The sequence below is a fragment of the Oryctolagus cuniculus genome, chromosome 5, assembly GCF_964237555.1.
Source record: "Oryctolagus cuniculus chromosome 5, mOryCun1.1, whole genome shotgun sequence".
In the NCBI taxonomy this organism is placed as follows: domain Eukaryota; kingdom Metazoa; phylum Chordata; class Mammalia; order Lagomorpha; family Leporidae; genus Oryctolagus; species Oryctolagus cuniculus.
In genome coordinates this window covers 37,468,252-37,494,626 of record NC_091436.1, presented here as the reverse complement: position 1 = coordinate 37,494,626, position 26,375 = coordinate 37,468,252, and the positions used below count along the sequence as shown (strand labels likewise).

Below are 26,375 nucleotides of genomic sequence, written 5' to 3'. Positions count from 1 at the left end.
TATTGGATGCTGGGTGATATCTCAGGGCACCCAAGTAGCTATAACCCCCTCCTTGGGTTTCTTTCTCTCACCTGGTCTCAAGCAGCACTGCCCTGAGCTCCCTTCCTTCATAAATGTCGCTCCCCGTCTTTGTGGAGGAACGACACAGGACCCTGCGCTGTTCTTTTGTCTGCTTGGCCCTTCCCGGGTTTGCTGCTGGTTCTTCCCGGGTTGGCTATCGACCCTTCCACCTCCGTGGAAGGGCGGTTCCCCCTAGCCACTTTCCCCACTTCCACGGGGGAGCGGCACAACGCCGGCCGGCTCTCTCGGGGGCTGCACAGGTGTTCCTTCAGATAGATGTTCCCCTTAGATGTTCCTGGTGCATGTTGTCTCTCTCCTCCTTTATAGTCCTCTTCCACCAATCCCAACTCTGCTACCCACACGCCGAGTACGCTGCTCTCCTCCAATCAGGAGCAGGTCCTGCTGTTTATTGGTTGAACTGGAGGCAGCTGTGTAGAAGCTGTTTCCTCCTCTCCCAGCGCCATATTGTGGGAGAGCAGATGCATAGAATAAGTCTTAATTCCAGTAACTTAGTCTAGTCCGAGTTGCTCCCAGTTGTTCCCCACAGATCCCCCTTTCTTTTTATTTTTGGCGTTGATACGCGCCTGTCTTCGGTGCCCCGCGGCACACACTCTGCTCTGCTTGCTAGAGTTGCCCACAGGTGCTTACAAGCCCTACCAATCAGGCAAACCGAATCCGGGTCCTCTCTTCGCCATGTTGTGAGGAGGTTTTTAGGCACTGATGCGTGCCTGTGTTTGGTGCCCTGCAGTGCATGCTCTGCTCTGCTAGAACTGCTTGCAGGTGCTTACAAGCCCTACCAATCAGGCAAACCGAATCCAAGCCTTCTCATTGCCGTATTGTGGGGAGACTTATTGATGTTGATAACGTGCCTGTCTTTGGTGACCTGCAGCAGCCCACAGGTGCTTATCGTCTTACTAATCAGGCAGACCGAATCCAAGCTCTCTCATTGCCGTGTTGTGGGGAGGCCTTATTTTTCCCTATTTCTCTACCTCCGGGCATTCCTATTTCTCCTATTTTACTTCTATCTACCAGCATTCCTATTTCTCATTTTACTTCTAAACTTCTGTTTCTCTTATCCCCATGGCTTCCCGGCACCCGCCCCGAGGCTGCTTCTCAGCGCCTCGCCCCTCGGAGGCTTCATTTTCCCTAACATTTTTCTCTACCTGGTATGTTTCCTAACTTTTCTTCCAACAATATTCCCCTCTCATTTCTCCTGGCTTCCCCACCATAGTCCGCATCTGAGTCTGTTCTAGCTTTCACTTTCGCTTTCAATCCTAACGTCCAATCCTAACTTCTTTCCCACAGTCCATATCCGAGTCTATGCCTAGGCTTTCAATAGCTTCTTCTGGCACCTTTTCCGTCTGGCTTTTCCCTAGGCTCTTTGCTAGTCTCTCTCTCTGGTATTTTCCCACTTCTTCCCGCTTCTTCCCTCCTAGGTTTCCTATCCGAGTCACGGCACCATTATGTCGCTCCCCCTCTTTGTGGAGGAACGACACTAAACCCTGCCTAGGCTTCCTATCTGAGTCACGGCACCATTATGTCGCTCCCCGTCTTCGTGGAGGAACAACACAGGACCCTGCGCTGTTCTTTTGTCTGCTCGGCCCTTCCTGGGTTTGCTGCTGGTTCTTCCCGGGTTGGCTATCGACCCTTCCACCTCCGTGGAAGGGCGGTTCCCCCTAGCCACTTTCCCCACTTCCATGGGGGAGAGGCACACCGCCGGCCGGCTCTCTCGGGGGCTGCACAGGTGTTCCTTCAGATAGATGTTCCTGGTGCATGTTGTCTCTCTCCTCCTTTATAGTCCTCTTCCACCAATCCCAACTCTGCTACCCACACGCCGAGTACACTGCTCACCTCCAATCAGGAGCAGGTCCTACAGTTTATTGGTTGAACTGGAGGCAGCTGTGTAGAAGCTGTTTCCTCCTCTCCCAGCGCCATATTGTGGGAGAGCAGATGCATAGAATAAGTCTTAATTCCAGTAACTTAGTCTAGTCCGAGTTGCTCCCAGTTGCTCCCCACAATAAAGACATTAACAGCATTGCTCTTGTTTTTTTTTTTTTAATCTTTTATTTAAGGTGTACAAACGTCATGTATTTCATAAATAAAAATTTAGGAACATAGTGAGCTCTCACTCTTCTTTCTCCTCCCTCTCCTATTCCAATTCTTATTTTTTACTAAGATCTATTTTCAATTAACTTTATACATGTAAGATTAACCCTACACTAAGTAAAGAGTTCAACAAATAATATGAAAAAAAAATGGCTGTTCCTCAACAGTCGAGACAAGGGCTGTTCAAAGTCATCTCATCTGAAAGTGTCAATTTCACTTCTATAGATTATCTTTTAGGTACTATATTAGTTTCACAGATCAGGGAGAACATATGGTATTTGTCTTTTTGGGACTTGCTTATTTCACTAAGAATAAGGTTTTCCAGTTGCATCTATTTTGTTGCAAGTGACAGGATTTCATTTTTTTTTTTTTACCTGTGTGTAGTACACACTCCTAAGAGTAAGGCTTCAAGTTTAAGTAGGTAAAGAGAGAAGAGAAGGCAAGAGAAGGAGTCTACCAAAAAAATGGTGAAATGACCTGAATTTCTTTTTGTGACTACCCACTCTGTTCACGCTGCTAGAACACCTCAAAGGATTAGAAGTAGTCTTACTCAGAAGCACGATTAGGTGACTTGTCCAGGGATCACGTAGTTTGTATTGTTCCAGGATTAGGCCCATTCATATTGTATTTATGGAATGTAGGCAATACTCCAAGCAAAATGGTTCCCTGAAACTCCACTATTAGAGAGTAAAAAGTCCTAAGAATCCTGGGCTGTATCTGAAAAGGGTCTTACCTGTTAGCTGACTGATGAAAAGATAAGACAGAAATGGGCTACAGTTTGGAACCTCAGAAAGAGAAACAAGTAGAAACCACCAGGTATGACATTTTTTGGGTCCTCTGATTGTATAACCTTTTTTTCTCATCGTATTATTATTGTAAAAACATTAAAATGAGGACTCTTAGGGTTTGAGTTGTGTTTCACAAAACACATATTGAAGTCCTAGTCCTCAGTGCCTCAGAATGTGGCTCAATTTGGAAAGAGTCATGGCACATATAGTTAGGATAAGGCCAAGTGGAGTATGGTGGCCCTTCACTTAACATGACTAATATTCTTACAAGAAGATGGTCATGTCATGCCACTTTGCACCACCTGTAAAGCCCACGTCTCATATCAGAGTGCCAGTTTGAGTCCTTGTTGTTCTGTTTCCAATCCAGCTCCCTGCTAAGGTACCTAGAAAAGCAAAGGTAGATGGTCCAAGTGCTTGGGCAACTGCCAGCCATGTGGGAGGAGACCCAGATAGTTTCTGGCTCTTGGTTTCAGCCTGGGTCAGCTCCTGCTGTTGTGCCATTTGGAGAGTGAGCTGGTGGATGGAATATCTCTCTGTTTCTTCCTCTCTCTCTCTCTCTCTGTCATTGTGCTTTTAAATAAATTAATTAATTAAAACAAAAAATTATGAGCCTCCCACACTAATAACTTCACAGAAGAACTGTGGTACCCATTGTTGGGCATTAATACTCTTGACATCAAATATTTAATTAAAAATATTTTAAAAATATTTTTATAAATATTTCCAAAAATGTTTTTTATAAATATTTAAAAAAAAAAAAAACACAGAAACACAGGAAGAGCACCTTACAAAGATGGATAATTAGAATGAGGCATCTATAAGAGAAAGAATGCCAAAGATTACAAGGAAACTTCCAGAAGCTAGGAAGAGACAAGAACAGACTCCTTCCAGATTTCAGAGGAAGCATGACCCTGTCAAATGCTTGATTTCAGACTTCTGTTCTCCAGATGAGTAAATGACATATCTCCATTGCTTTAAGTGACCCAGGTTGTAATACTTTATTACAGAAGATATAGGAAACTTAAGCAAGGACCTATTTGTGGGGAGCAACCCGGACTGGACTGAGTTACTGGAATTAAGACTTATTCTATGCATCTGCTCTCCCACAATATGGCGCTGGGAGAGGAGCGTACAGCTTCTACCCAGCTGCCCCTTACCAACTTGATAAGCTGCAAGAGCCGCTCCTGATTAGAGGAGTGTGTGGGTAGCAGAGTTGGGATTGGTGGAAGAGGACTATAAAGGAGGAGAGAGACAACATGCACCAGGAACATCTAAGAGGAACATCTAAGGGGAACACCTGTGCAGCCCCCGAGAGAGCCGGCCGGCGGTGTGCCACTCCCCCGCGGAAGTGGGGAATGTGGCAGGGGGAACCACCCTTCCACGGAGGTGGAAGGGACGGTAGCCAACCCGGGAAGAACCAGCAGCAAACCCGGGGAGGGCCGAGCAGACGAAAGAACAGCACAGGGTCCTGTGTCGTTCCTCCACGAAGACGGGGAGCGACACTATTGAGGACCAAATCTCAAGCTAATGTTTGTGGATCAAGGTCAATGATATGGTCTTGGTTCCAAGACAATGCCAGATAGGACAAAAGACAAAAGAAAAAAAAAAAAAGAAACAGGTTGTTTAAACAGGTCTGTCTTGTTAGGAGAAGCACATTTCAAGACTCAGTAGACATACTCAATAATAAATGAAAGAATTTATCTGTAGAAAGCAAAGTTGTAATAGAGTGATACAGGTAAGATGTCCACTGTCTCCTTCCTTTAGCGATTCTGAGATAATAGTTGTGGAGACAGAAAAGATAGTTTGTGTTTATGACAAAAAGGAAGCTATGATCACTAAGAATCAGCACGAGGTCACCGAAAGAAGGAACTCTCATGGTTAGTTCATCATCTTTGACAGAGAAGTCAGACTGGTTGATGACAAAAAGTAGTAAAGTGCAATGAGGTTTTATTAAGACACTTGGTGAATTTCCATACTTTGTCCTTCTGGACAAGATGGAGTGGTTGAGTTGGAAATTAGTGACTATCCAGCTATACTTAGAGATTTATGACTGATAGTGTGTATGAGCTAATCTGGGTTGGGTTTCCAGTGGAATGTCCTGGAGGCTTTTACATAAGCACTGTCCTGCTCAAAATTTTTATAAGTGACCTGGAAAAAGCAAACATTATCAAAATTGTGCTTGATTGTCCAGTTGATGCTGTCTACACCTGGATATACCCTTGGAAGGCATAGAGAAATTGGATGTTTTGAAGGGAATGACCAGGTTGGTGACCCAATAGAGAACAGTAAACATATTTTATAATAAACTGGAAGGTATTTTGGAGGATTTTCAGCCTCAACAAAGAGACCCAATAAAGATAACAACAGCCAAGAGATAGTGTGCTTTACCCCTACGAAGGTATTATGACTAAGGAGTCAGATGACAAGAAGATAATTTCAGCTTGGTATTAGGAGAACTTCTAGAATGTTGAGTTTTTCAAAGAAAAAAAATCTTTTAATGAAATTTTAAGGATAGAAAATCTCTATGGGTTCATCTACACATTTAGTAAAAATCCTAGCAGGGTTGTTTTTAAGCAATTCAATGATTTATCCTAAATATGTGGAATAGAGGCCCATAGAAGGCAAACCACTTTTAAAAAAGAAGGATGAAGTTTACTCTTGTCCAAACAATGGTAATATATACCACAGAGCCATGATAATAAAACATTATGGAACTGGTAAGGAAACTGGTGAACAAAAGAAAGGTCTCAGCAAAAGACCCACGTATTTAGGGAAACTTGGTTAAGATGGTGATAGCACTCAAATTAATAGCAAAATGTGTGGATTGTTCAATGAGTGTTGATGGGGAGTCTGATGGTTGATCTATGGGGAAATGTAGTTGGAAAATGTACATAACATACCAAGATGGATGTAGATGAAACAGAAAACTAAACGTAAAACACAAACTCTGAAGGAAATATAAAAGTATTGGTTTGTGATTTAGAGGATTGGAAGGACTTAAAACTTATAAAACATGTCATTTTTTAAGCTGCATACTTCAAGTTAAAAGTTTTGAGTGATAATATACATAAAGTTCTCAATCCTACAACAGATTTGAAAAAAAAATTTGCTCTGTCAACATGTAAGAGGTTAATATCAAAGCCATACAAAGAATACAAGTCAATATTTAGGATATATAAGTAAATTTGCAGGTGAAAGGGAAGACATCTATTTGAAAAAAAAAAAGATCCTATCAAAATGTAACTGTGAGACCTTGATTCTTTGATTCATTAACCTAATAAATATGTGCTGAACATCTATCTAACATCAACACTGTCCTAGACTACAGGAATACAGCAGATAAAATTCTCCATCCTTATAGAATTTATATACTCCACAATATTCTCTCCCACAAGCAAGAAAAAAATTATGTTTTTAGTTAGTGAATTTCCCTTTTAAATTACAATCATGGAGCCAGCACTGTGGCATAGTGGGTAAAGCCACAGCCTGCGGTGCCAGCATCCCATATGGGCACCAGTTCGAGTCCTGGCTGCTCTCCTTCTGATCCAGCTCTCTGCTATGGCCTGGGGAAGCAATGGAAGATAGCCCAAGTCTTTGGGCTTCTGCACCCACATGGGAGACCCATAGGAAGCTCTGGCTCCTGGCTTCAGATTGGTGCAGCTCCAGTTGTTGCAGCCATCTGGGGAATGAACCAGTGGATGGAAGACCTCTCTCTTTCTCTCTTTCTTTCTCTCTCTCTGCCTCTCTGTAACTCTGCCTTTCAAATAAATAAATAAATCTTTAAAAAATTACAAGCATGCATTTCTTGTAGATTCATACTTTTGCAAGATGATAAGCAACTCCCCAGAGTGCTTGATAACTGACATGTGGCATGTGGTTAGCCTGTAAGACCAGTGATTGGGTGACCCAGGGTGCCCAACCCTGGATTTTGGCTTTTCCTCTACAATGTGTATGTGACCCTTGGCAACCTCTCCAAGACTTGGCTTCCTTCTCTGTAAAATGGCACCAATGCTGTGACTTACCATAAAAATGACATAAACATTAAATGAGATAATGTACCTGTAAAACAGAATTACATGTGACAAATGATAAAAATACAATGTTGGCTATTTTTATTTTAAGCCCTGATTATGATGTTATGATTCCAAAATTGTTATTTCCTTGCATATAGTATTTTAAAAATAGTAACACACTTGGTTAACTGATTTTTTTCTCTTTAAGTAAATATCAAAAAAGGAAGTTGCCTACTTTCCCCCCAAGAGTGTGCTCTAGTGGTGTATGAAGTGTGTCTTGTGGATTATCCTAGTGTCTGAAACCTTCACTCAGGATGTTAAGGATGGAGGGAAAGTGAGAGCCCATCTGGCCAGTCCCAGCCCCTATTCTACAAGAACTCAGAGCCTACAGAAAGCACATGCCCTGCCCTGAGCTTGCACAGCTGAAAATGTGGTAGTTCTTACGTGGTTGTGAAACCACATGCAATTGTCGATTGTCTAAGGAAAGATTAATGTCATCCAGCTGGCTTTTTCAAGAGGGTGTGCACTAGTAACATGAATAATGCTCACGTAATTAGAGTCAGAGAATCACGATTATCCCACGTATGAAGAATTTGCTAGACTTCAGTTGACTCTGTCATTCTTCCGTTCAGTAGGTGGAGCAAGCGATCCTCATTAGAATAAAGGTAAACAGATTCAACCCAATTATAAAGGGAAAAAAGATGTGTCCTCAGTCACTGAGGGCTGCAGAGGGTGGCAACCACTGGAGAACGGAGATGCAGCAGGAAGAAGTGGCAAGTATGAGTTCTAAGTCAAAATCCATAGGGATCATTGGAGCCCCTTTCTCCAAGGGACAGGTGAGTGAAATATCTGGCTTGGAGTACGTGCATTGATTTGAAAACTTGGGGCTTGAAAATCTCTAAGGTGTGATTCTTTGGTTAGTTACGTTTCCTGATCCACTCGGGCCCAGAAAGCATGTTTTGCTATCCTCTCCCCATTTTGCAGCACTGTGTGATTATGGGTCACAAACCCATTGACTCTGGGCTGCTGATCTCAGTCAAAGCCAATTTCATTGTTATCTACATTTTATTGAATGCCTTGGGAAAAAAAATTTTATTTGAATTAAAATGGACCATTTCTGTATTGTAGCTACTGAGGCTTTTGCTGCTCTTTTTGCTTTTGATGTTATGGTGGATGTGTAGTAGGAAAGAGAATTAAAAAAAAAAAACACCTTTATTTAGTTGTGTAATGAACATCTACAATACTTAATACAATACTTAATACTTCAGACGTCCTCTGATTTGGCTAACTTAAATATTACTGGTTTATCCAACTTTATGAGTGACTCATGGTATTTTAGGGCTTTAATGATTCTCTAAAACTGTTGGCGCATGAGCACTTCTTGTAGGGGAACAAAAAGACTGAGGGAAAATCCTACCACAAGTTGGCAACACTGAAAGGATTAATGATTTATGAAGCTCCTACCTTGCCTCAGAGAAACGTAGCTGGGAACCAACGCACACCAACAACTCGTAAACGTCCAGGCGTTTCTTCTTCCTGGGCACACTCATTCTGGTAAATACAATGAGATGACAGACGCCACAGACTTCAGCATGGGTCTGTGTTCAAAACCGAGCACGACTCTGTGAACCGAAACTCCCAAGCCTGATCTTTTTTTAAGTAGGGTCTTTGGTTCCTCAGAATCTGCGTAGTGCTTTAGCTTCCTCTTAATTTTTAACTCTTGGTGTTCATTCTGGCTTTTTATTGCAAAATAGACTGGGAGAGGTCAGAGGTTAGAGATGGAAACTGCGTTTGGACTGTCAGTAAATGCTGCTTCACGTTCCCTGGAAGTCTTCCAAAGGCCGTGTTCCCAGAGCACAGTGCACTTTGCTGATGGAGAGTGTTTAAGATCCAGGGTGCCTATCTGTGCGTAGGGCGGGTGCTGACAAAGACGGAATCGAAGAAACTGAGGAGGAAGCAAAGAAGGGACATGGATAGGAAGGAAGGAAGGAAGGAAGGAAAGAAAGCAGGGAAGGAGGGAGAGGAATGAAGAGCAGGGAGAGGAAGGAACAAAGGAAGGGAGGGAGAGAGGGAGGAAGGAAGAAAGGGAGGAAGGGAGGGAGGGTGGATGGAGGAAAGTGGAGGGAGGGAGGAACAAAGGGAGGAAGGGAGAGAGGGGAGCAAGGAGAGGAGGGAGGAGGCTTGGAAGAAGGGATACCAAACATGCTTCGGTCTCTGATTGATGTGACTGCCGCTGCATAGAAGGAGAGAGAATTCTAAGAAAACACCTTTGTTTCTTTCTGTAATTAACGCTTAGAATGACATGAGGGCAGCCCCTCTGGGACACTGAGTTAAAATGCAACCTGATGCATTTCCTATTCTCAATAATTCTTTTTATCCCAAGATTCCCTCCTGAACATGACCATGACAAAGAAGTCTCCTGATTGTAAGGACTGTCCCATGATTTAGAGAGAGAGAGAGAGAGAGAGAGAGAGAGAGAGAGAGAGAGAAACTGATTCTTCTCTATCAAGCCATAGAGTACAGAGCCAAGTGGTCAATACCTAAGCATTTGTCTCCACCTAAAGGGAGAAAAAAAATTGACAAGCAGGCAAAAGAGGGGACTAGAAGGCAGGTTATCAGAAGTAGAGTCCGAAAAAGAGCTCCATTCCCTGACTCACCCTCTAACAAAAGCAGTGTGCCACCAATGTGCTGGGTATACTTTTTATCTTATATTTGCATTAACTGATGTTCAAAAAGGTTTGGCAGTTTGCTCAGGGTCGCTCAGCCTCAACTGTGATTCCAGAGAGGACTATCTGATTCCAAAGCCTGTGCCCTGGACCTATGCAAATGGCTTTTCAAGAGGGCTTCACTCCATGGTGGATCTTAGGTGTGCAGCCAGCTAGGGACTGGATGCAGCCGAGAAAGTCTGTAGAGCAGAGGAAGTAATTTCTGAAGTGAGCAGATAAACCAAGTGATAAAAAAGACCCTTTGTGAGAGGCAATTGAAATCAAACATAACAAAAATACTAAAAATGTCAATCTGAGAACTTTAATGACTGTGATACAGCAACGGAGTCTACGAGATTTGTTCTAAAGTTGGAAGGTAGGGAGGAAGACCATGGAATTTTATCCAATTGACAGTTGTCATGCACTGACTATATGTCAGCCCTATGCTACAAAATATAGTGCCCCAAAAGTATAGAAAGTTGGACTGGGCCAGGCATTTTGCCTAGTGATTAAGATACCAGGAAAGATGCCTACAGCCCACAGGGGAGCACCTGGGTTAGATACCTTGCTCTGACCCCTGGTTCTAGCCGATTTTGAGAGGCAGTAGTGATGGGGCTCAAGTAATTGGGAGATCTAGATTATGTTCAAGGCTTCCCGCTTCAGCCTGGGCATTTAGAGAGTGAACAAGCTGATGTGAGCTCTCACTTTCTATCTAACTCATTCTCACTCTGCCTCTCAAAAATTAAATTAATGAATTTAGAAAGCAAACTGTACTGAAATTTAGCAATAGGAGAAAGGCAAAAGTAGACAGAAAACTACAGGCAAACTATGAACAAAGTAGGTGGAGAAATAATATGTACTTGGTTAGGAAGAAGGAGGTGGCTCAAGCCAAAGGGAGAGGAATAAAAGGGCAAAGTGCATCAGGCAGAGCGTGCTGTCATGGACAGGGATTTGCCATTATGAATTTGCCTGGCATCCAGGGCAGAACATCTGGTCATTTGAATGGGACAGAAACATTCCCTCAGCTTGGCACCACAATCTCATCTGACCACAAGATGTAAATTTCCTGTCTAAAAGTTCTATTGGAAATTTGAGTCAGAAAGACAGTGCTTCTGGAGCCCTGTGGTCTGCCAGGTGCGGGGGGAAGACTCCCCGGAAGGAGGAAGAATGTCAGCTTCCCTGACGTCAAAACAGCAAGGGGGGAATTTCTCATGTGCTGCTGAAGCGGGTCAAAGCTGGAAATGATGGGCTGGGCTGCGTGGTTTCACGTCGCGAGTGGTGATCTTCACTGTTGCCTGCCTTCTTCCCAAGGGCTCCAACTTCCTGCTGAATGAACCTACATATAGGGATCTTCCAGACCATGCTCTTTGTCTTCTGATACCTGTGCCCAAGCTGCTCCCTGGTTTGCAAACTCTCTCCATCCTCTATCCTGTTTTTCTGACCACCTGGTCATGTTGCAAGACTCAACTCAAATATCTTCTGTTCCATGCAGCCTTCGCTGACACACCCTGCCCCGGCTGAGTTAGGGGCATCCTGTTTTTGTTCTCATGACCTCTTATAGCTGCACTGAAGAAACTATCTGTGATTATAATTGGTTTAAATGTCTGACATCTCTGTTGGCTTACAAGTGACAAAAAGAAGCCTTCTCCCCTACATTATTATATCTCCAACTATCTGAGTGCTTTTGCATATTTATGTATTCACTGTGTTAATAACATGGAGTAAAGGGAGGATGGGATGCAGGTTTTGGAATTCAAAAACCTGGATATGAACCAAGGCTCTGCCACTTTAGCTGTGTGTTTAATTTCGCGATATTAGGTCCTCCTATTTGAACTAGGAGTAATTCTGTCTACTTTGCAATGAAGACTAAATGAGACAATGTAAATCTCTGGGGCTGTAGGAGCTTGAAAATGATTATTATGGTTCAACTAATTAAATGATGAAAACGATTCTTAACATGGGCATCTGATGGTCATGATAATGTCTGAAATATTAATTTTTTAATTGTTCAGCCACGAGGAGGGGTGGAAGAAGGTCCTACAGTATTGAGAAAGGCTGGTCTGCTTGAGAAACTTAAAGAACAAGGTAATTTTAAAAATATATTTTATCATTTTATTTATGTATTTATTTGAAAAGGCAAAACAGTGCAAGAGAGAGAGATATCTTCCATCCATTGGTTCATTCCCCAAATTCCTGCAACAGCCAGGATTGAACCAGGCCAAAGTCAGGAGCCACGAAACCAATCGAGGTCTCCCACATGTGTATCAAGGACCCAAGCACTTGAGATCTCATCTACTGTCTCCCAGAATGTGCACTATCTGGAAGCAAAAATATGGTAATTCTCAAGTTGAAAGATGATCAGCTTGATTTGTTTCCCACACTGAAGGAAAAATAGGTTGCTACAAAAGTGGGAAGAAGGAAGGGAGGCTGGGAGGGAGGGAGGGATGAGGGATACTCAATAAAGAAGAGAAAACTTGGACAAGCAGGTTGGTCCCTCAGTTAACAAGCTAATTTTGTCAAATATTATAAAGGTGAAATCTCTCGGTGGTGTCACTGGGTCACAGACAGACACAGACATGCAGTAAATACAACACTGGATAGTTGGTTCAGAACACTGAGCTGATCGCCTATCCAAATTTTCCATGAGGTTCTCTACTTTTGAATCTCTTCCAGTCTTTTTTAGTCTTTTCCTTTAGGAAGCACATCCAGATCCTTAGAAACTTAGGATTATCTGCTATTTATACTTTTTAAAACGTATAATAATAGGGTTACCTACAACTTTACCTTTTTAAAAATAAAATTGACAAAACCTTTATTTTCTGAGCTCTTTGAAGTACTGGGCTCAGCGCTCAGTACAGATTCTCAATTTTAAGTCTGACACAGCACCGTGAGGCAGGTACAATGGACCAAGGAGGAAGCTGTGTCAGCAGGAGACAGATGGGATAGAAACCAAGGATTGTTAATACAGAGTCAGCAAGTTTAGAAAATCCTGGTGCACTTTCTTCTGGGCATTTATACATGTAAAATATATAGTTGACTATTACAAAAACAAAGTATGCTTATTACTGAATAGTGAAAAAGCACATAAACAGAGATGGTGATGCCTTCCAGAAAGTTATCCCTGATATATTTTAGTGTCCAGGCTCACTGGATTCATTCAAGAAATAGTTACTGCGAGACAGGCACACAGCAGGCACCCATGTGAGGTCTTGGTGAGAGTATAATGTCAGGCATAGAGACACGATTTGTAGCTTCATGATCGTCACAGACCTTCCAGACATTTCCTTTGCTTACGCTTTTGAAAATATACTTATTTTGTACTCCTGGAATATTTCTACGTGTACTGATTTGCAATCTTTTTTACTTAGTAACTTGACACTTTTAATTTTAGAGCATGACGTGACAGACTATGGAGACCTGTCCTTTGCTGATGTCCCTAATGACAGCCCCTTTCATATTGTGAAGAACCCACGGGCGGTGGGAAGAGCCAACGAGCAGCTGGCTGGTGCAGTGGCAGAAATCAAGAAGAACGGGAGGATCAGCCTGGTGCTGGGCGGGGACCACAGGTCTTGTGCAGTGACTGTGTGTGGGCATCTGGTACTGATAGAAAGGAAGTACACCCAAAACAGCCAGAGAAGAAATGTAGACAGGATAGCCCTGATCGATTTTATGCCACATTTTCTACCTCAAAAAATATTGTATTGGTTACTACTTTACTCCAGAAATATAGACTTTGCTCTATTTGAAGTCTTATAATATCTTTATTTTTATCTATCACAGCAGAGAATGAGATATGGAGGTATTTCAAGAAAACATTCAGTGTAATCTAAATAAATCAACACTGAGGAAATTCATAGTCAGCTTATTGGACACAACTTCGTTTAGGGAAACAATGTCAAAGCCTGTGTTTTCCATTATAAAAGTTAAACTGCTTTATAAAAAGTTTGAAAGCACACACACACATTTAAAAATTCAGGGGTAACTGTATTTTCCTAACAACTATTTGCAAGCAGAATTTAAAATCTGGTACATTTCCTTCGTGATGTCTTTTTTCCTTGTACTTGGTGATTTTGTTTAACAATTGCATGCATGTAAGTCTCTGATACCCTATATTTTGTTCTTAATCTTCAGTACAAATTTCCTTTTTTTATTGTATTCCCATAAGAATCATTTTTTTTTACTGCTGGATAATTTTTCTTCAAGGGATTATATCACTCTTTATCCATATCATCAGATACTCTGATAATGAAGATAATTGTTGTGCACGAGCCTTTTTTTTTTTTTTTTGACAGGCAGAGTGGACAGTTAGAGAGACAGAGAAAGGTCTGAACGATGCTTAACCACTCCCAGGTGGGAGAATGTGTACAGGCTTTGGGTTCTAAATTCTCACCTTTCGCTTCTGGAGTTTGGGGGTTTTGGGACCCACGCTGGTGGGTCCTGGTTAAGAGGGATTGTTAAAATGTGGCAGCAGGGCAGAAAGCTAAAGCGGGGGATATGAACATGGAGAAGAGGGAACAAGCACCCAGGGTATACTGCAGAAGGGAACGTACGGACTGACGGACGGCCCTGGACTTCAGGGGAGTGGAATTTTTCTTTATTTTTATTTTTCTTTATTTATTTTTTGGACAGGCAGAGTGGACAGTGAGAGAGAGAGAGAGACAGACAGAGAGAAAGGTCTTCCTTTACCGTTGGTTCACCCGCCAATGGCCGCTGTGGCTGGTGCGCTGCGGCCAGTGTACCGCGCTGATCCGAAGCCAGGAGCCAGGTGCTTCTCCTGGTCTCCCAGGCGGGTGCAGGGCCCAAGTACTTGGGCCATCGTCCACTGCACTCCCGGACCACAGCAGAGAGCTGGCCTGGAAGAGGGGCAACCGGGACAGAATCCAGCGCCCTGACCGAGACTAGAACCCGGGGTGCCGGCGCCGCAGGTGGAGGATTAGCCTATTGAGCCACGGCGCTGGCCAGGGGAGCGGAATTTTAAGAAAAGCAGGAGGACTTGGTTATAATTCACTTTTTTTTTTTTTTGACAGGCAAAGTGGACAGTGAGAGAGAGAGAGAGACAGGCCTGGTTATAATTCACTTGTAAGAATTGTGTTTTGGCCGGCGCCACGGCTCAATAGGCTAATCCTCCACCTAGCGGCGCCGGCACACCAGGTTCTAGTCCCGGTCGGGGCGCCGGATTCTGTCCCGGTTGCCCCTCTTCCAGGCCAGCTCTCTGCTGTGGCCAGGGAGTGCAGTGGAGGATGGCCCAAGTGCTTGGGCCCTGCACCCCATGGGAAACCAGGAGAAGCACCTGGCTCCCACCTTCGGATCAGCGCGGTGTGCTGGCCGCAGTGCGCCGGCTGTGGCGGCCATTGGAGGGTGAACCACCGGCAAAGGAAGACCTTTCTCTCTGTCTCTCTCTCTCACTGTCCACTCTGTCAAAAAAAAAAAAAAAAAAAAAAAAAAGAATTGTGTTTTTACTGAGAGAGACCAGTATGCAGATAGCCCAATTTAGCCCTGAGAACTGAACAGTGTGTCCTGTGAAAGAATTTCTCCTATGGACAACCTTCTAATACATGTTTATTTTTTGATTAATTTGTGATTTTCTTACAAGGTGGATTTTGGAAAAATAGCACCACAAAATTTTGTAATGCTAGTGATGTAAATATAACTTGTTAGGAAGCATTAAGTGGAAGTTACACTTTATTACTTATTACTGTACTTGTTTAATTGGAATCTCTGATTATCAGAAATATCAGTCAGTTGGCCTTAAAGAAAAACCAAATGATAGCTTTAAGGAAGTCAGTGATAAGATGTATGTAACAGCATTGCAAATCCGATGTTCACACCAATGTTTTTCCTCTAAAGCTTGGCGATTGGAAGCATCTCTGGCCATGCCAGTGTCTGCCCCGACCTGGCTGTCATTTGGGTGGATGCTCATACTGATATCAACACTCCACTGACAACCACAAGTGGGAACTTGCATGGACAACCTGTGTCTTTCCTCCTGAAGGAACTGAAAGGAAAGGTAAAGGCCAGTTGGTAGACTGTTACCAAGGAATATTATTGCGACATTCAAAAGGTGAAAAGGAAGTGAGAAGCCTTATGCCACCTCAATTTTTTACATAGATTTCATATTTATTTTTAAGATTTATGTATTTGAAAGGCAGAGTTATAGAGAGGCAGAGAGAGAGAGAGAGAGTCTTCCATCTGCTGGTTCACTCCTGAGATGGCCACAATGGTCGGAGCTGCACCAATCCGAAGCCAGGAGCCAGGAGCTTCCTCCAGGTCTCTCATGCAGGTGCAGGGGCCCAAGAACTTGGGCCATCTTCTACTGCTTTCCCAGGCCATAGCTGGGAGCTGGATCCCAGAAGTGGAGCAGCGGGGACAAGTGGAGCAGAGGGGACTTGAACCGGCACTCATATGGGATGCTGGCACTGCAGGCAGTGGTTTTACCCGCTAAGCCACAGTACCGGCCCCTTGTTTTTATTTATTTGAGAGGCACATGCATACACACACACACACACACACAGAGAGAGAGAGAGAGAGAGAGAGAGAGAGAGAGAGAGAGAATGCTCCCATGTACTTGGTCACTGCAGAAATACCCACAATGACTCCTGGCTTAGAATTGTGAACTCAATCCAGGTATACTACATGGGTGGCAGGAAACCAATCACTTGAACCATCAAGTGATTGTCTTGCCCCCCAGGATCTGTATTAACAGGAACCACAGCTGGGCAGGAAACTCAGGCACTCTGGATGTGGGGTGCAGGTGTCTTGTCTGATAGGCCAAACACTCTCCCCTATCTTATTTTTGTTGTAATTTCTAACCATTATTCTGTAGCTAGTAACTAAAGGATTGGTTCATAAAAGTATCAAGGCTCTCTACCTTACTTAACAGTTATGAAACTGACTTCAGATATGAGTACTGTCATTCCTCTGCATCTGCCAGGAACTGGTGCCAGGACCCCTATGAATCCCATGAAGATGCTCAAGTCCCTTAGATAAAATGGCACAGTATTTGCATGTAACCCATGCATATCCCCCTATATACTTTACATAATCTCTAGATTACTTGTAATACCTAATACAAAAGAAACATAGCTGTCATACTGTGTTATTTAGGGAATAATGACAAGAAAAATCTACCATCTTAGGTCCAACTACATTTTAATCAGTGATTGGCCGAATCCAAGGATGCAGAGGACTGACTGTATATCGTGTGTGTGTGTGTGTGTGTGTGTGTGTGTGTGTTTTTACAGGCAGAGTTAGACAGAGAGAGACAGACAGAAAGGTCTTCCTTTTTCTTTGGTTCACTCCCCAAATGGCCGCTATGGCCAGTGTGCTGCAGCCAGCAGGCTGTGCGGCCCAAGCACTTGGGCCATCCTCCACTGCACTCCCTGGCCACAGCAGAGAGCTGGCCTGGAAGAGGAGCAACCGGGACAGAATCTGGCGCCCCAACCAGGACTAGAACCTGGGGTACCGGCGCCGCAGGCGAAGGATTAGCCAAGTGAGCCGTGGCACCAGCCTGTGTGTGTATTCTTAAACTACTCTTTTTAGTAGACAGAACAGAAAATAATCCTTTATGAACAAGTTAGTAGAGGTTCAGAATCTCACCAGCTTGCCAAGAGCATGTGCAAAGCACACAGTGAGGCAAGGGTTGAACCAAGTCTACTAGCTCCTACCTTTTACTATTATATCCACAAGGCCTTTTATCTCACTAAGCATCCCCTTACAATATAGAACCTTTTGAAAAGTGGAAGTTTTAAAGTAGATTACAATGGTTTATTATTTAAAATCATAAGAAGAACCATCTCCTTGCTCTCTAAAAACTTTTCTTCTAAAAGATATGAAACAAAATTTTAGAGTAAGATGTACCACTGTGGCTCATAATTCCTATTGGAATGCTAGTTTATCAGTAAAACCAATTTTTATCACTATAATTGTAATACGGTATTGATCCTGATATTACAAAAGCGATTCACATCTGTTTTTAAATACTGAGAAGTAACATGGTTTTGAAGTGATAACCAAGTCAGGGGTCTATAAATTTACATAATGTTGAGCAAGCACACAGGAAGAACTCAGCTTGGCTCCAGGACAAAGCAGATGCCATCACATTATGATTTGAAGGGCAATCAAAGATCTGGTCAAACATTCATTCCCTCAGCCATGCTAGGTCACCCTGGGGTTTGAGTCCCCACTGAGAAAGAAGAGTAAAGAAGGAAGCTACCAAAGCAATGGATTTACATTCATTTGACATGGGACATGGGGCCTCCAGTTACCATTAGGTCTGGGGGCCATGGGGTGAAGTTGCTAAGGCTAAAGCAATCAAGGATACCACAACAGGATGTGGGCACACTCTTAACTTTATTTTTTATGTGATTTCCTCTTAATTTACACTCTATTATATGCAATTTAACAACTGTCATTAACTTAGAAAATGTAGGATTTGCTCAAGAGAATCACCATTAACCCAATGGAAAATTGTCATTTTAGATCCCTGATGTACCAGGATTCTCCTGGGTGACTCCCTGCATATCTGCCAAGGATATTGTCTATATTGGCTTGAGAGATGTAGACCCTGGGGAACAGTAAGTTTATTCTTTGCTGTGATGTACACTCACTGTTATCCTTTTGTGTGCAAAGTGTGCTTTACTGGCTAAATCTATACCTGTACATTCATATGTATGTACTCAATTTATATCTTAATTGACTTGATATTAAAAATACAAACACAATTATGTATTTCACAGAACCCAACTATTTAACATAAATTAGCACACTGATCTTTTAAACATGAAACGGGACGACACAGTCAGCCTTATTAATTATAATTATCTTAACGTCTCTTCTTTTACAGCTACATTGTGAAAACTCTGGGTATTAAATACTTTTCAATGACTGAAGTGGACAAACTGGGAATTGGCAAGGTGATGGAAGAAACGTTGTGCTATCTACTAGGAAGGTATGACACTCCTGGGTGTGTGCACGTGAGTGTAACATAGGGCTTGCCACTGACACTAATCAGTTTAAATTGTTGATGAAGTCTGTCAATAAAATCATGGAACTTCACTTGGTCATTATTGTTTATAAAGCAGGATGAGCATTATACATGTTTAATAAATATTATGCTGAAGTCTTTTAATATTTTTTAAAAGAAAGAAAAGGCCAATTCATCTGAGTTTTGATGTTGATGGACTAGACCCATCTTTCACACCAGCTACTGGCACACCAGTTGCGGGAGGTCTGTCTTACAGAGAAGGCATCTACATCACAGAAGCAATTCATAAGACAGGTAGGTAAAAATCTTAAGGAATAAAGAAGCAAGTATATCTAGACTAATGTCTATTAGTATCTCCCTGATCTGAAAACCAAGCTCCAAATGACACTTAGAGAATATCTATCACATTATGTATTAATTGTTTTTCATTGGTCACCTCCTTGCATAGTCTTTCAAGTCAGCCTGTACTGATTTTAAAATGTCAATTATTTGATAAATACATTATTGCCATTTGTTGTTGTAGGACTACTCTCAGGATTAGATATAATGGAAGTAAACCCATCTCTGGGGAAAACACCAGAAGAAGTAACTCGAACGGTGAACACAGCAGTAGCACTCACCTTGGCTTCTTTTGGAGTTGCTCGGGAGGGCAATCACAAGCCAATTGACTACCTTCACCCACCTAAATAAATATGGAGCATTATCTAAAAATTTCACAGCTAATGCTGTATTAGCAAATCTATAACTTACTTAAGCTTACAGTTATCTGCCCAAAGACTTGTTCTTCCAGAAAAATGTTTCTCCAATTAGTATAAACTCTACCAATTCCCTCTTGTTGCGAAACTCAAACTCAAGAATTGGAAATTAAAACTTCTGTGAAATTGGAAAAGATTTTCTCATAAAAAAAAGACATATACTTAGAAGCAGCACACATTGACTCCCAATTAAAAATGTGCTGGTGTGCAAATATTCACCCATTATAATCCCCCAAACATAGAGTAGACTCCTGATATCAGAAAACAAAGTTACCTCATCTGGAAAGACAGTACATGTCCATGTTATCTGAAATATGTGATTCCTTTTGTAATAAACTCTTTATAAAGAAAATGTATTGTCTCTATCTAAATACACACAGTATTCAATCCCCACCACATGCATATTTAACATACATCCTGCTTAAAAGCACTATGAAGATATATAAGCATCCTCAAGACCGAAGACTTGGTGAAGCTACTTAAATATTCTGGATCTGTTTTTTTCATGTATAAAGGGAGTAATCACAAACTTGGACAATCTTCATGTTCATAATATGAAAAGAGCATGTTTTGGCCGGCGCCGCGGCTTACTAGGCTAATCCTCCACCTGCGGTGCTGGCACCCTGGGTTCTAGTCCCGGTTGTTCTTCTTCCAGTCCAGCTCTCTGCTGTGGCCCGGGAGTGCAGAGGAGGATGGCCCAAGTGCTTGAGCACCGGCTCCTGGCTTCAGATTGGTGCAGCAAGAGCCGTAGCGGCCACCTGGGGGGTAAACCAATGGAAGGAAGACCTTTCTCTCTGTCTCTCTCTTTCTCACTGTCTTAACTCTGCCTGTCAAAAAAAGAAAAAAAAAAAAGAAAATAGCATGTTTTACTTCCACACTTCAAACATGGTATTTTTGGATATTTTAAGCTTGGTTGTTATTCAGGTAGCTTTTTTGGAAGTGTAAAATATTACAGAACTGTCTCCGGGGCCAAGGAAATTAAACTGTGATTTTGTTTCCAACATCTGTGATGTGCATTTGAAACTTCCCACCCTTCACACGTTGAAATTACAGTTATGTTTCAGTTAAAAACTGTAAGCAACCAAACAACTTATCTTGGCTCTGGGATCGTAAGGAGAATGGGAAGAAAATGAGAATATAATCGAAACAAGGGAAGCAAACTCGTCCCCAATCCCCATCTATGTAAGAACTTAAAGGGACTGTGTAATACTGTAGGTACTCTGAGAGGATTTTTTATGGTGCTCCTTTCAAAAATTCAGTTCCAAATTCCAAACGCTCAAGTGGTATGCAGCTAGGAACTACTCTATCAGTAGCGTAGGTGTAGACCATTTCCATTTCTGCAAAAAGTCCTAGTGAACAGAGCTGCTCTAAAGTTACTATTAATTGTCAAAAAGAAAAACTTTCAGGATTTAATGAATATGAAAGCATTTTTATTCCCTCAGCTATATCCTAAACCCAAAGAAAGTTTATGACTTCTAGTAATGTCTCTGATAACAACTTTACAGAAAAGTCTGTTCAGTGGAAATAAAGTTCTCATTTTTTGAGTTAAAGAGGAAAAATTAATTTTTAATAAATTAGAATGTTTATATCCTTGAGACAGCGATATTAATTTTGACTTCCTCAATCCCACTTGTATAATACTAGTGCCATGATTATTGCCATTCTAATGGACTCTCAAATCAATATATTCTTCAAGGCAAGAATAAATAGTATGTTGAGACTATATTAAGAGTAGTACCTGAGATCATTTCTAGCCCAAGGTTTCTAGAGAGTTTTAAGAGTCTTATTAGTCTTGGAAAATTATTTATACTACTACTACTACTATATATGTTAAGTTGGACTTACATGGCATATAAAGAGTTACTACTGCAATAACATGAGCTACAAAGAAAAAGGTGTAGGAGGAATGTATTTTGGAAACAAGAATTTGAAGAATAGTTAGTTAAATTCACTAATTCTTTTTTAAAAAAATGAGTAACTCTTAATTCCTAGGCCAACATCAGTCATCAACTTGTAGTGCAGAATGCATGGAGTAGTCTCATACCCTTCTGCAAAACCCAGCCAGCACACTGTATGGTACATAGTAGACACATTCAAACTGAGCTATTGAAGAAGTCTTACAGTTTATTCACCCAACAGATTTCACTAATTAAGCCTTTCACAATGCTGTTTCCAAAAATTAACAATGTCTCCCAAAATCTAATAAAGAATCAAAATGCATAGTATACTTAAAAATATTAAATATTTTTAAATTTTAAGACTGTAAAAGTGCAAAGAATCAAATTATTTGCAGGTGAGACTGTCAACCTTCAAAAGCAACTGATTTATTTTTTAAAACAGAGATCGGAGAATCAATCATTTAAGTATGATTTTATTTAAGCTTATGCATGGTACTTGTACTTCCTTACTTGACTTCAACTCATTTCATATAGTGAGTGCAAGTGTACAGTGAAGGTAAAAACAGCCAATCCAGCTTGAACAGGAGCATTAGATATTTACTTGGAAATTTACAATAAAATTTCAAGCCATTTTTAAAAGAATATGAAGCCTTGTTTGTTCCTACAGTGCAATGAAATCTAAAACCTACTTCTTGATAAAAAAAATCTGTTATCCCAAAGTTACATCAAAGGAGAATTATTTATAAAAGGATTTATAAAAAGCAACTGTCTGACGTGTGTGGTGCCTTTAAATTATGTTTTGAAGACTGAATACACCACTGATAATAAGAGAAACAAAAGCAACAGCTGGAATAGGGAAGGACCAAGAGTGTCATTGCATCAGTTACCTCTACATTCTTAGGGAGTCCAATTGTTATGGATATGAACAACATGGAGCTTACTTGATCTCTTAGAGACAAAATATAGTTAGGGAGATGGAGATTATAAGGTATTAGGAGATTCACTATTTGAATCAAAATAAAACAATCTGAACGCCATTGCTGCTGCTACTTCGTCAATATAGCATGACTGTGTTCAGATTTAATAGATTTGAGTCCATGTCCAAAGATGGATGTATTTCCATTTCCAGCACAGTGCACTGTAGCTTCACTGCGTTACTGGTAAAGACACTGGAACCTGATTAGACTGAGGTGCCGGAGACCCACTGTTCATGGCTTGTGGAGGCACTGCAGCGGGTTCCATCTTGCTAATGTGTGTGATGAAGCGAAGACGAAGTTTTAAGGCTGGTTTTAAATTACAGATAATCTTCTCTACCTAAGAAACAAAAACATTAAAAAATGCTTTAATCTCAGAGTGAATTTCCTACCTTTAAAGAGGTGACGTACACACATCCTGAGAGATTAAGCTAGGGAGCAGATAGAATACATGAAGATTTTCTCTATATGTTCTGTTTTAACAAAAGCAATCATTATCAAACAATTACTTCTTTCTCACATGAGACAGAATACATGATCTCCCTCACACATGTTACATATTACATGTAGTTATGTGCATACATTTACAAAAAGATATACACTTACCTAGCTAATCAGTCATCCTACTACCAACGGCTAGTATAGGTTACGCTGGAAATTCTATACATCCAAAAAGTTGACCAACCCTTTAAAATGCTATCTTCAAAGAAGCATAATTACAAAGTTCATTGAATAACTCTTATCTGTGACAGTAACCTACAAAGCTAATTTTTTTTGGTGATTCACACTTGGAATTCAAACTATAGAATACTAGGTCTACTCTTCGTTAAAATATTTCAGGGAGATAAATAAATCAAGTAGTTTCAAAGCTTTCTCAGCTTCATTTAAATGCTCTCTGACCTAATCAGAAAGATCAGTCCATTAAAATTGTTCCTTTTTATTTTGGCTTAAAGTTTCTTTGACCCAAATATAAAGATATATTTTTAAATAAACACTTATCACTTTTCTATATGTTCTGTGTTTTAATAAAAGCAGAAACGATTATTTCTTTCTTGTATAAGTGAGAACCCGTCAACCCATCTTTGACCTTCATGCTGAGACACAGAAGAATGCATATGTCCTCCCATCCCCAACTCCATGGAAATAACTCACTGAATTGGATTCCTATCATTCTACAGCAATTTGCATTCCTTTCTGCTATAGAAAGAAAACTAAAATACTGGGAAAGAACAGCAGACTTCACCTATCTGCCCTGTCTCCACCACTCTAAAATAGTACAGATTGTGCTTCCCACACACGGGGATTCAAGGAGGTCTTTTCCATTTTCAGATACCTCTACCAGGAACTGCATCTTCATATACTGAGTCAGAGTATGTTTCCCTTAACTTCCCCAGAATCCACAATCCTCTGAAGTCACACAAAGCCAATCTAATTCCTATACTGAATAAGGAGGATGTGAACAATTGTTGAGGACTTTTTCTTCAGGCTATGCATTCCAATATTCATCAAATACTCTCTTGACTATCCTAGCTTCAATTGTCTGTCATGCTACAATGTGCACAATGTTCTCATAGTGTATCCTAATAAGTGTAGGGAAAAGTGGGACCTCTTTCACTCATAACACAACACCTGTCTGGTCTGGTATTTTCAGTAGCCAATGCACATTGTTTCTCCCTAATGAAATTACTGGTAATCAACCCCCTCTATTTTTCCCTCCAATGCTCTGTATAATACAAAGAGGAAAGAATATGTTCCTAACTTAAAAAGCATGATATCAACTCTTCCCATTAAAAACAAAAAATGTAACAACAAAAATACTCACCCCCCCATAAAAAGTCTATGACTGTATATCCCATTAACAAATAATTAAGTAAACCACTTACTTGCTCTTTGACGCTGTCACCAGTAAACATATACTTCATATGATACAGGAAGTCACAGATGGGATCCATGTAATTTAAATGGGTACTACACTGGTCTACATTTAGCAGCATGTCATAAAATGCCACTCCAATCTATTTAATAAATAATAGAGAATTATTTAAATAATTGGAAGCAGTTAAATAATTACTATAGAATTATCTAAATGATACAGAATTATTTAAATGATAAGAAGTACTTAAATAATTCAGCATGGTACAGTTGGACTCCATCACAACACCAGTTCTGGGGGACAGCACACTTGCCATGGGAACAGTCACCCATCAACACACCTTTAGAACACGAGAGCTATGATACAGCCACATTTATAATGAAATCCATAGTGCTACAAAGTGTACTTACACAAAACTTCTCTTTTTAATTGAGAAATTTCTCTTCAAATTAAGAGATAGACAATCCTCCTTCTAGACACCACCTCTCAATTTCTGGGATGACTGCCCTCTGGGGAATTCTTGGTTCCATTAAGGTAATATGTGTCTAAAGTTCTAATCCTGGCTATTCTTTTTCTCTAAAACTTGTTAGAAGATACTGATTTCATTTATTGCCCGAATTTGGTTAACCCTCTGAACTGTTCTTTTATTTTTTTGACAGGCAGAGTGGACAGTGAGAGAGAGAGACAGAAAGAAAGGTCTTCCTTTACCATTGGTTCACCCTCCAATGGCCGCTGCGGCCGGCACACTGCACTGATCTGAAGCCAGGAGCCAGGTGTTTCTCCTGGTCTCCCATGCAGGTGCAGGGCCCAAGCACTTGGGCCATTCTCCACTGTACTCCCAGGCCACAGCAGAGAGCTGGCCTGGAAGAGGGGCAACCGGGACAGAATCCAGTGCCCCGACCAGGACTAGAACCCGGGGTGCCCGCGCCACAGGCAGAAGATTAGCCTATTTAGCCGCGGCGCCGGCCCAAACTGTTCTCAAAACATGTCTCCATCCTTAACTTTCTACTCATCCTTGATGATGGGCACTGCCCCTACATCTGCAGTTCGACACATCCCACATCAAATTCAGTACAGGCACACTGACTCCTCTAAAACCGCTCCTGAGTACCGATGTCACTACTAATGGCTGTGACATGCAGTTTGAAAAATACTGGTAAAGAAAGCTAATCTTATCTGGAAACACCCAGGTTTTATCTTACCTCTATCATACACCGAGTTCTCTCCTGCTGAAATCTTTGTAAAAATGGTCCTACAAGATGGTACACATAAAGCAACTGGAACTCAGTCTTCACTATGGGAAGGAGTACTTCAGTGAGAAACCTAAGATTTGAAAATAAATGGAAAAATCTCTTGTGACACAAAATCAGCTGAAATGTTTTGTTAACACAGCATTTGCAAAAGTATTACACGTACTTAGTAAAACTTGTAGTAATTTTAAGTTCCTTTCAATTTTTCTAACAATAACTCTTCTAATTAATCTCACATCTCTCTCACTGGCTCTTAACTTCCATTGGATCAATTACTGACGTAAATCACTTCATATTTAAAAGTCTTTCTTAATAGCACAACTACTTTATGAAAAGTGAATTATCTGAAATTAAAAAGACTAACCTAATATAAATCATTCTCAAAAATTTAGAATCTAATTAATATAAATTTTATAGTAAAAAAAGTCAGGAAATAGGTTATTATTATAGCTTATTTCAAAAGGTAAATTTTGAGATAAATTCTGGAAATATTATGCATTGACCAAGCTTCCAGAAACTAAATACCACATTACTTATACACACGACTTGATTTTTTAAAAGCAGGTTTGATATAAAAGAGGCTTTCTGATTAACCAAAAATTTTACTTAATTAAAAAACTCTTACTTTGCAGGGTGTTCTAATGAACCAGATACATAACTCATCTGTAAAGGAGATAAAAGAAAAAAGAGGGGTGGGTATTTGATGCAGTGGTTAAGCCACCAGTTGGGAAAACTGCCCTATGTCAGAGTGCCTGGGTCCAAGTTCCAGCTTCACTTCTTGCTCCAGCTTCCTGCTAATGTGCGCCCTGGGGGACAGCAGGTGATGGCTCAATTGGCGGGTCCCTGCCACTCACATGGGACACCTGATGGATCCAGTTCCTGGCTCTGAGCTTCAATCTGGTCTAGCCCTGGTTCTTGAAGGCATTTAGGGGTGAACCAGCAAATTGGAGCTTTGTGTGTGTGTGTATCT

At 41.1% G+C, this 26,375-nt stretch overlaps 2 protein-coding genes across 2 annotated transcripts in view; one reads left to right on the top strand and one right to left on the bottom strand.

Annotated features, from left to right (window-relative positions):
- Positions 1-7,682: 7,682 nt before the first annotated feature.
- ARG1 (arginase 1) lies at positions 7,683-19,758 on the top strand. The gene is given in 8 exon segments (NM_001082108.1): positions 7,683-7,803; positions 11,685-11,757; positions 13,064-13,238; positions 15,520-15,679; positions 18,151-18,245; positions 18,515-18,619; positions 18,813-18,949; positions 19,179-19,758. Coding segments are annotated over 8 exon segments (969 nt in total). The 5' UTR covers positions 7,683-7,746; the 3' UTR covers positions 19,346-19,758.
- Positions 19,759-21,514: 1,756 nt separating this feature from the next.
- Positions 21,515-26,375, bottom strand: part of MED23 (mediator complex subunit 23) — a gene marked incomplete in the record, with an annotated part of 51,257 nt that continues 46,396 nt past the window's right edge. Inside the window, 3 exon segments of the mRNA XM_070074617.1 lie at positions 21,515-22,622; positions 24,166-24,297; positions 25,358-25,478. Coding sequence (XP_069930718.1) covers positions 22,455-22,622; positions 24,166-24,297; positions 25,358-25,478 — 421 coding nt within the window.